The 11,043-nt window shown below is 41.9% G+C and overlaps 1 protein-coding gene across 2 annotated transcripts in view; it reads left to right on the top strand.

Moving 5' to 3' along the window:
• Positions 1-370: 370 nt before the first annotated feature.
• The window catches only part of LOC139909490 (CD81 antigen-like), a 106,608-nt gene continuing 95,935 nt past the window's right edge, over positions 371-11,043 (top strand). Inside the window, exons 1-8 of one of the 2 annotated variants that reach the window (XR_011784522.1) lie at positions 371-528; positions 2,586-2,700; positions 7,916-8,013; positions 8,215-8,289; positions 8,452-8,565; positions 8,767-8,865; positions 9,549-9,632; positions 9,860-9,979. Coding sequence is in view for 1 of the 2 variants with exons in the window: in XM_071896604.2 (XP_071752705.1) it covers positions 463-528; positions 2,586-2,700; positions 7,916-8,013; positions 8,215-8,289; positions 8,452-8,565; positions 8,767-8,865; positions 9,549-9,632; positions 9,860-9,922 (714 nt within the window). In the remaining variant the exon portion in view is untranslated. Of the gene's footprint in view, positions 529-2,585; positions 2,701-7,915; positions 8,014-8,214; positions 8,290-8,451; positions 8,566-8,766; positions 8,866-9,548; positions 9,633-9,859; positions 10,597-11,043 lie in introns of those variants that run through there. The other variant, XM_071896604.2, reaches the window with a different exon arrangement.

Raw genomic sequence — 11,043 nt, 5'->3', positions numbered from 1 at the left:
GTAGGCTATGTTGAAAAAAATGGCTAAGGGTTAAATAAACGCTATTTATTTTTATATGTTTCATTTTTTTTCCTACTTTCTTTCTTTCTTTTTTTCTTTCTTTTCTTTTCTTTTCTTTCTTTCAAGCAGACTTTTCACAGGAAATGATTTGTGCTTTGGCCTACATTTGGCCTAAATATATTTTAAATTGCAGAGGAATATAGGGTTCACTTGTGCCGCTCCTCGCTCTTGCAAATGGAGAGCTTGCCGTTTTCTTAGCCCTTGCTTGCCCGCATCAATTGGTGGGCAGTTCTCCGTCTCGGTTTTCACTCTTGATTATAAGGAGGAGTTTGCAGCATAGCGCCTATACCCCGAGTGACTGAATAAACTGAGCCTAGCAGAAACTCTGTGATCCCCGGACAGTAGACTGGCACAACAAACCTTTTGATTTGGTCAAAAAGAGGATCTGATCATACTGGCAACATGGCTGTGGCGGGCTGCACGAAATGCATTAAATATATGTTATTCTTCTTTAATTTTATTTTCTGGGTGAGTTGACCATGTTTTACTCTGTATCCTAAAAGTTGTTGTTGGATATGTAACCTCGGATGTTAGTTAACATATTGTTACTGTCCTTACACTTTCCCTCTTCTTTGTGACTGAATGGACTAAGAGCTTTACACGTCTGTAGCCAATGGGTTTATGCCATAATTCATAAATGATGAATCCTGGAGGAGATGCAGTGAGTTTCCAGTCCTGCTATTAATTATGCTGCTCTGTCTGGGGCTGCTCTTAGAGAGGGAGGCAGCATCAATAGAGTAAGGAGGCACGGCACAAAGCCTTGGCCAGGCAGAGCAGAAATGCTGTTACCCATGATCAACAGTTATTTTCTGCTTGGCCGAGCAGCAGTGCAAGGTGGCTGAAAGAGAAGCAGAGAGGAGCGCTCCAGGCTGTGTGGGGTTCAGGCTCCTCTGTGTTCTCACGGAAAAGGGACCGAGATAACGCCGCTTTTTCCCTCCAGCATGTCTCATTTTTTTTTTTTTAAGACTCTCACATAAGCTCTGGTTCAGTTACTTCAAACAGTGGCATCATTTTGTTATTGAAATTCAGTTATGTTCAGTCCACTCTGGGCAAGAAGGTCTGAACTCTGACATTAGTTTGGGGAGAACGGAAAACATGAAGTTAACTGAGTAGTGGGGGATTTGTTGCTGAGAGGAGAGTGGTTGTCCTCAGATTAAACATACATGCAGGAAGAATGAACAGGGGCAACAGAGTTTCTGGGGGAGGGGAGAGCTGTTTTCCCTCTGACATTTCCTTTGTTCCCACCTGGTCGTCAGTCTGTGGCCTTTGCTGTCTGTGAATGCTCATGAGTGCTCAGGAAAGACCTGTACCGCTGAAGCATTTTAATTTTCCAAGTAGCTGTACATTCCCACTGCAAATTGTATTCTCCTTCCTCTTGTTTTCTAGGAAGGCTGTGTAGTTATTTGAGTCATAAGGGACTTACCACAGTAGTCGTACCCTTTTGCCCTTGTATCTGCCCTTCAAGCTTCATTACACCACATCAGAACTCAGGCAGATATAAATTGCACTTCCTTAATATTCATGTGTTCATTCATGGTCTTACACAGTGAGAATCGATCACTCAATTTGTGAATTTCCCTTGCTTTCATTTTGTTCTCTGTGAACAAGAACTTTTGTCTTTTTTTTTTTTTTTTTTTTTTTTTTTTTTTTAGATAAGCAGAAAGTCGGCGTATCCTGGACACTCTCCACTTGATTTAGTGCTTCCTCTGTTGTTTTTTCTGGAGTGCCTGTCATTGTCAAAACTCTGAGTGCCCTCTCTTCCCCGCTTCGCTATTTTTCACATTGAGGATTCAGCTTCCTGTTTCTTGGAGAACAATGGGAAGCAGGCATGAGCCTAAATGTGCTGATAACTTGGTGTAAACATTGGCATAAAGTAAAAAGGGGCCCCACCATATGAAGAATAAACTACACGACTTGGTGCTGGATGTGATCCTTCTGCTTTTACGCTCCATCACGTTTTTTATCATCACTTTTTTTTATCGGGGGGTTTCTGCTTTATTAGATACGGACGGTATAGAGGAGAGAGACAGTACAGTTGGGGGATTGAGAGAGGGGATAAGATGCAAAAAAAGTTCTTGAGTTGGATTTGAACCAATGACCCATGTTGTGAGGACATGGTATGTACTGAGGTGCCAAGATGTCCTTCCAAAACTTTTTTTTTAAAGAGCATTGGACAGCGCATTCCCTTGAGGCCGAGCTGAGAGACAGAAACATTAGAGAAAAGGTTCGGACACTGATCTGACCTTACAGAGTAAATGTGCGTGTGGTTCCACATGTGAGGCCGCACACTGCTGCTGTCATATAAAAGCTTAATGTTTCTTTAAAAAAAAGTATTAAAAATTGATAACTACAGGTTTATTTTAATATTTATGGTAACATATCTCTTGAATTTCAGACATTTTGAATGGCTATGATCTACCACAGGTTATCACCAAAGTAAAGCAACATGAAAGAAAGTAATAAAACCTCTCTCTCTCTCTCTCTCTCTCTCTCTCTCTCTCTGTCTCTCTCTCTCCCTGGGACAGCTGGCTGGAGGTGTGATCTTAGGAGTGGCGCTGTGGCTCCGTCACGACAGTCAAACCAGCAACCTGCTCATACTGCAGTTTGAAGGCCACCAGGCACCAGGCACCTTCTACATCAGTGAGTATACCGTCATCAGTAAACTACCTCAGAGCTTCCCAACCGCTGCCTTGTTCATGTCTGTGACCCCAGTGTTTAAATCAAATGAAAATATATATCTTTTTTCACATCTTTCATTCCTCAAGGGAACAGAACTAAAGCTGAGCTGAACTGTGCTTGTTAGTGAGACTGCAAGGCTTCTGCAGAGCGGCTTTTTTTTTGCAGTGCAGTGCCATCAGCAGTGAATTTTCATTTGACAATTAGATATTATCATCATCATTATCATTTAGCTGGACTTCAAATTGTTCTAGGGACAATGTTTTCATTTCATTTCATTTAACTCTTTCCAAGGTTGGGAAAGCCCGGACTGCTTGTCATTATTTCATGCTTCATTGCTAACTGTCCACTGACAGTGATGGGTTCAATTTGGACACATGCTGACCAGTAATTTTCATGTGTCCCAGGCTGCTCATCATCACGAGCATTCACCTTGACACAGTAGTTACCTTCCCTCTTCTGCTCTCAGGATTAGTCCTGGGTCTGTTTATGCCACTCCCCACACTTTGTTCTCCACACTACAGGAAGCTCCCTGTTAATAGAGCGGCCATAGTTAACTAATTCACAGAAATGCCCGCTTTTCATCTTCAGTTGGGATCATGTGAGTAAGTTCCAGAAATAGCAGGAGCGGAGTGACCTCTGAGAAAAGACAGGAAACAGGACCTGCGTAAATCCGCAGTGTGACTAAGAGTGGCTCAGCAAGTGGCTATTGCACAGTAGATGTGTTTTACTTGGCTGTCATGCTGACACTGATGACCGCATACGTGGTCAGACTCTGATAAACACACATGCCCCGTCCTGAAGAATAGCCTCCAGATCCCACGACTTTAATAAGTCTCCGCATCGATGTACTTTGAAGAGCAAGTGCCAGATGTTTTGGACAGATGTAGAGGCGTGTGTGTAAGTGTGTGTGGGCAGTGAGTGTACGAACAGTCTGTGTGCGTGGTGCACAAATAAGAGCCATAATGTGCCTTCTGTCCCTCATGCTGTAAGCATCTGATTCACAGGATCTATCGGGAGGTTTGTGTTCATGCAGTGCAGCTTGTTCTCTATCTACACTACCAGTCAAAAGTTTGGACTCACTTGATTGAATGTACTATGTTTTTCCATTATCTTAAAGCCTTTTTGATGTAAAGGCTTATGCTTAAATGCTTGAAATTTGTTTCTTAGACAAATATAAATAGTGAAGTTGATGCCTATGTATGAATTTCTTTCCAAAGCCTTTGCCTTTCCATCAAGGCAAAGGGCGGCTACTTTAAAGAATCTAAAATATAAGATAGTTTTGATTTATTTAACACTTTTTTGGTCACTGCATAATTCCATTTGTGTTATGTCATAGTTTGATTTCTTTCCTATTATTCTAAAATGTGGAAAATAGTAAAAATAAAGAAAAATGTGGTGTGTCCAAACCTTTGACTGGTAGTGTACCTCTGTAGAAATTTTGCCCCACTGCCATGTTCTACCAAAGCACAGACTGAAGCGTGCTCCTGGTTGTGTTCATCCCTCATACCAGAGGCATAAATCCTCCTTCACTGCCCTCAGCCGTCTACAGATGGACCCCAAAACCTACAATATATGATATGATTAGAACATTTCAAAGGTCCATCGAGTCAGTTTGTTGTGGTGGTGAACTTTAGTGCGCCCATTAATTTACATTTGGGCTGCTCCACTCCCATACTTATCCTCAGTAAGTATACGGAGCGCCCAGAAACCCATGCTTTTTATAGAGGAAAGACACACTCTTGATTTTAAAGGCAGGGCGGCAAGAGGGGCCCACCCAAGGGAGATCAAGGGAATGTTCCTTTTTTTCCCCCCATGAACACACGCCCTTGCATAATTCAAATAACCTTGTACATCTGCTCATTACCCCTCAAATTAGAGTCTGGAGTGGATGTTTTTAGCATGCTGGCACACCAAAGTGGTATTTATGTAAGGCTGAAAATACACATTCTCCAGCAGCTGAAATCGTTATTGCTGGCAGTTGTCGCTGGTCCAGCCTGGTCATCCCTGCTACTGAGAGAACAGCATGCTATAGCTGATATAGGTGTGACAGAGTTTGGTAGACAAGAGGACAAGATGTTTCAGTGGCTTTATATGATGCACTAAATGTATAATGCTGAGCGGCTGCCAGAATAGCTTTTGTGCATTTTCCATAATTTAAATAAATAAACAAGAGGGCTGCATTGTGGGAAAGAGTGCTGTAAGAATGATGATGTAAAAAAAAAAAAATGCATGTATATAGTTTTGTACAAGAGCCATTTTCTGAAGCCCATTATCCCTGTCCCAGTGGCCCTAACACTAACCCCAGCCCCGAGTTTACATAGTCACTTAGTTACTTTCCTCTTTAGAAGCCTGCATTGTTGATGTTTTAACCACTTTGTCTAAATGGCAAATTTCCTATTCAAACTGATTCATTGCAATCCTGTTTGCCATATTCTTTTAGTTGTTTATAAAAGTTAAAACCAGAGACAGACAGAGTGACTCCATTAAAGAGTAATGCTGATTCCCACTTCTCTCAGTGTGCGGTGTGTGCGTGCATGTGTGTGTGTGTGTGTGTGTGTGTATGAATGAAAGAGAGGCATTGGCAAGAGAGCCAAATAATGCTCAGTAGTGTAATCGGCTATACAAACCTGTTTTTTTCATCCTCGATTGTTTTGATGCTACATTCAGGACCAAGCTGTCCTAGAATATGTTGGGATGGAACGAATATAATGTTAACTCAAAATGTCTTTACTGTAGAAGGATAGAAAGACCCACTGAGCATCTTCTTTCCCGTATCTTTTTTGGTAACAAGATGACATGTAGGGAGCTTTTTGAATGATTAACCCTCATCTCAACAGTGACATGTGATTGGGTTTTTCTCTATTTTTTGATGTCAATCTCTGACAAAGTGGACTCGGGTTCGCAGCTCATGCTCTGTGCTCTTCTTGCAACAGCGAATGGGAAGTGAAAATCTAAATGGGGGTTTTAGCTGGTGTTCACCTCCCCTTTTTTTCCCTCTGGAGATTACACTGAGCAGACAAGAAATAAATGAACTTCCCTGGTGGTATAAAATTGCCTGTCTCCCTTAAAGTCTCAATACCCTTCAAACCTCAAAGGGTGTTGTCATAGTAATGGAAGGTAGTGGAAATAATGCCTGCTTTGCTGCATTGCTGGGTTACTGGCCCTGGTAGCCATTTCCCTCCTCGACAAAAACACCAAGTCCTGAAAGAGAGAGGGGAATAAAGGAAGAGGGTCTTAGTTTGGTGGAGAGGGAGAGAGAAAGAGAGAGATAGAAAATGTGAGGATGTGGAAGGATAGTGCGTGATATGTGCGGTGGACTGGGAGGTGTTGGGAGTCCGTAGACGCAACAGAGTCAGAGCCTCTTACTGGGTCTGTCTGTCCCTTTAGACTGCTCTGTCAGGGTGCATTAGATGCTACGTCTGTGTGTGTGTGTGTGTGTGTGTGTGTGTGTGTGTGTGTGTGTTTGCGTGCGTGTGTGTGTGTGTGAGAGATCTGTGATCTGAGAAACCCAGAAAAGTGGTCACTTTTCTAGGGATTTTACTTTGAAGGGGTTTTTAGGATTACAGTTAAATTCATAGTTAGACTAATTTTAAGATAAGGGTAAAGGTTGCTATGGTAAAGTTAAGCACCTAACTGTTAAGGTTAGGGAATGAATGTAAGTCATTAGATTGTCCTCAAACATATTGTTAGGGCTGAAGACTGCTGACCCCTAAACTTTCTGGAATTTTATTACCTTTAAGCCTTTTATTTATTCAGGTCATTTAGGTTTATTAATTCCTGTCAGAGCTGAGCCATCCAACCTCTAACCTCCGCTGCACCAACCCTCCTTTTATTACTCTAATGAAGAGATGACCAAAGGATCTGCACTAAATATATTAAATATTTACCCCTACATGAAGTACAGCCTAAACTTAAAGGGACCCTATTGCAGGAATTCACATTTTCCTCTATTTATATACATATGTGATTAAAGATGTTTAATGTAGACATTGTTGAAATTTGATTTTGTTGGTTAAATTTAAAGTTATTGCATTTTCAAAAATCTATCTGTTTCTAAAGCAATTGACGACTTAGTCTTGATTGGCTCTCCTCACTCAAGAATCACTCAAATCCCTCCAATCAGGCAAGTTTGCAGCATTTGAACTGACATTCCCCCGGAAAGCCTCCACTCAGCCGTTTACCTCATTTGAATTAGAGGAGCTGGTGTTGTCAGCCAATCAGAGTCCAGTATTGTGACTGCTCTGCCTGTGAGGATTTCGTCCTCATATTCATTAAATACCCTTTTAACCGAACTACATTTATTTGCAAAACTTCATGAAGAACATTATTATCCTGAGCTATAGTAGATTTTAAAACAGAATCGTGAAAATGGAATCATATGGGACGTTTAACCGCAGTTGTTTCTCTCAGCTTTATCTCCTTTTTTCAGGCCAGTGTGATGCATTCAGTCAGCCCACAGCTGATTGGTGGGATACAGCTTGAAAATCTATTGATGTTAATGCCTTAATGTCAATATGGTCACCTTGCGGTTTATCTTTGATGCAGAGAAAGTCCCTGTTTCTCCATACTCTCTTATTTCTTTAAGTCTACAGGAAAACACCAGACGTTAGAAGTCAGGAAATGTGTTGCTACACATTGGCTTTTTCTTGCACCAGCACATTTCCTCTCTGTGTCTGTCGCATACTTTTGAATATCATTAGAAGCAGAGGCAATTGTCTCAGTATAAAGGGTTCTACGTTCCTCAGTATAACAGTTTAATTACACAAGGGTATGTGTGTGTGTGTGTTCACATGGTTCGCCCCTGTTTCCTGGGGAAGGTTAATGCTGGGGGTCAGGGGTCAGGGCAGAAGGGGTTTTGTGGGGGATGGGGTGTCTGGAAGGCATTTCCTGGCCTGGCAGCATAATGCAGTGTGTGCCCCCCCCCCTCGCAGGACCTGGGAGGTTTTCGTTTCCAGGATGTCAATAATGTCATGTCATCCTACAGGCCAGGCAAGAGAAACATCCAGGAAGTCCATTACCAAACAATGTATGGATCAATGAGCGGGCACCAGCCACCCGCAGCTCTTACACTGCCTCCTAGTGGTATTGCACACACAATGCCACTGAGTTGACCACATTCTCTTAAAATACTCATGTTTGACGCACAGTTTCTTCCTCTCTTTGCCTCTTTCTCTAGGTGTGTACATACTGATAGCTGTCGGGGCTGTGATGATGTTTGTGGGCTTTCTCGGCTGTTATGGTGCCATCCAGGAATCTCAGTGCCTCCTCGGGACGGTGAGTGTGTGGAGGAGGACTCTCTTCTGTTTTGCATGTCAGCCAAATGTAGCTCCGGCAGCTGTGTGATGATCCACAGTTGATGTTAGACTACTTGAGTTTCAGTATGCAGGGAATTTAAATAGACTCATTTGTTTACGTTTTATTTGGCACTTTGGGGTTGAAATATTTCATGTTCTTCCCCCTTTCTTCGTTATTCAGTTCTTCTTCTTTTTGGTGGTCCTCTTTGCTTGTGAAGTGGCTGCAGGAATTTGGGGTTTCATGAACCGGGACACAGTAAGCAAACCACACACACACATACACACACACACACACACACACACACACACATTGGAGCATTTAATGACGTTTGCATTGATTTTCCACCCACACCTCTGTTACAATGAACCCTTTCTATTTCTTGTGTCACTAAGCCAACCTACCCAACTCTCTCCACAGATCTCGAAAGAGCTGATCACCTTCTATGATTCTGCGTACATCAAGGCTGTGGATGTGTCAGGGTCTCCGAGCAAAGATGCTGCCATCAAGGTGCTGGAGGTTTTCCACACTACGGTACGCCATCATTTCCTCATTTGTTCCTTGTGTGTTCTTATACATATCGATGTTTGTTCTATGTGTGAATGCAGCAGTAAGATTTCAGTGTTGTACTGAAATATTTCTATTCATAAGGCAATCTTTCCATTGCGCATTTGTTGAGTGAGTGAGGGAAAGAACTGGCTGACCTCTGGTTTCTGCTCTCGGTCTCTTCTGCAGCTTGACTGCTGTGGTAAAGGAGATGACAGCCCTCTCTTCACACAAGTCACCAGCTCCTTGTGTCCTAAAAAGACTGTAGAGGACTTTCAGAAATCTCAGGTACGTACAAATTCTTATTCAGTGATAAAGACGTGGTTCAATTGATTCATTTGAGGCTACAAATATCTGGTCTGGATATCTCTTCATTGGCTTTGCTTCCTTCACACTTTTTGACATTTTTGTAACAAAATATTTGTAGCACAGCTGACTGATAACGTTATACATTCTCCTCAGTGATTTTTCCTACCATCCAAACTGAATTTATATTAGTATTATACAGTGGACTGAAGAGAAGGCAGTGGACTGCTTAGCAACATCACTTGATTGGTTGTGAGACAGGGAAAAACATTGGGAACAACTTTGGGATTTGTGAAATAGCAAGTTGAAATGAACATCAGTCAACCTTATTTTTAAAATCAGCAGGTTCTGATTGATTAATAAAACAAGCATTTGCTCCTAGTTATAACATCTATTGAACCGTGTAGCAAATGTCACTAATGGATGGGATATCTATTATATTATCAATTATGGATGATGGGCTGTTGGATTATTTACTCATCATTTTGCGATGCTAAAAACATTTGTCATTTGACAACTTTATATCTTACTTGACAGTGAAACCAGCTCTCTATTATCCATAAGAATGTCCTATGAGTCAGTAACTACGCATGAACAGTAGAAAGTTGTCACTTCTCATGCTGGTGTGGCAGTCGTCTTTATTTTCTCTCTCCCTCCCCTCCCAGAGCTGTCACGACAAGCTGATTGAGCTGTTTTCTGAGAAGCTCTACCTGATTGGCCTGGCTGCCTTGGTGGTGGCTGTCATCATGGTGAGTGTCAGAGCGAAGGCGAGGCCTGTAGAAAATGTAGATAGATATTTCACATCCACTATTGTGTGCACAGGCTTGCTACACTCCCCTCAGCCTGTTCGGTCACCATATATATTCCCAGAGATTCATTCTTGAACTCATACTCTTATCTCTTAGCTGTGATAACAAGACAGGTGCTGAAATGCAGACATATTGAATTAAGCTGTCCTGTTCTTTCTCCTATTTAGATCTTCGAGATGATCTTCACCATGGTGCTTTGCTGTGGGATCCGCAACAGCCCAGTGTACTAAGAGCCAGCCAATGGGCAGCAATGGCTGTGATGGCATCATTTTATAATGTGTTTCTATGTGGCAGTTCCTCTTCCTTATGATTATAATACAGCACAATGGATATTTCTCCCCATATTATAGATTAGAAAATACAAATTGCTTTTTTTTAATAATGCTAATCCTAATACATGCAATGGTGTCACGCATTTTTCTTACACAGCAATTCAGATTCTGTATGTTTCATGCAAGACTTCTTTTGGGTCTTTTATATATGTTGTGAAATATTTCTCTGAAGTCATTGAATTCAATGCTCTTTTTACGGTTGTATAAATTGTATATATACTCATCATATGTTAATAACACTTAGTCAGGAGAGTTCTTATGTTCGCTGTTTGATTGTTTGTGATGTACCTCCCTACAGTGTGCCAGTGTTGTATAATTTAATTAAGCAGCAGGGTTTCAGTTGTCCAGGGTAATGTACTGCTTTACTCTAATGATTATCTACAGGTTGTTATTATTACCGGTGTGTTTGCTTTTCACTGTGTGTATCTCTTCTTAGTGCCTAATGAACTGTCCTCATAATGTTATGCTGTCTCAAATAACTTGTGAATCCCTCTCCTTAAATGATGACCCCTCATGCCAAGTCCTCTTACTCAAGCTGTTTTAATAATGCTAATAAATTATGTCTTCTCTCTTATACTTTTTGGGTGGGTCAGTGTGCGCTACACAGAGTGCGAGGAGTCACCTAATGAGAACAGGAAGCTTTGGACAGTTTCAGACGTGGATTAAGCCAAGTCCTAAAATAAGTGTAGCTTCCTTCCAATGACAATCTCCATTGTGATATTTTCTTAGGTCTAGGACTTGGCTCAGCCCGTGCCTGTGACACACGTGCAACATGAACCCTCCATTTTACTAGAAATGACCTTATCTGCAGGAGGATCCCTTTTCCCTCAACGTCCCTCCGGCAGATTCCTGACTGTTCAGTGTCCATTTGGCCTCATGTCACCACCGGGGGGCAGTGTGATATCACTACCCCTCTTGCCCAATCAGCACATTCCCATTGCAACACGCAATGTGGAATACATCAGAAATCAACTGACGGCACTGCTGGTACATCCTTGGCACTGTCCACCACCAGCTTT

This window comes from Centroberyx gerrardi, chromosome 4 (assembly GCF_048128805.1).
Source record: "Centroberyx gerrardi isolate f3 chromosome 4, fCenGer3.hap1.cur.20231027, whole genome shotgun sequence".
Lineage (NCBI taxonomy): Eukaryota > Metazoa > Chordata > Actinopteri > Beryciformes > Berycidae > Centroberyx > Centroberyx gerrardi.
The sequence above is the reverse complement of the archived record's forward strand: the minus strand, read 5'-3'. Positions and strand labels throughout refer to the sequence as shown.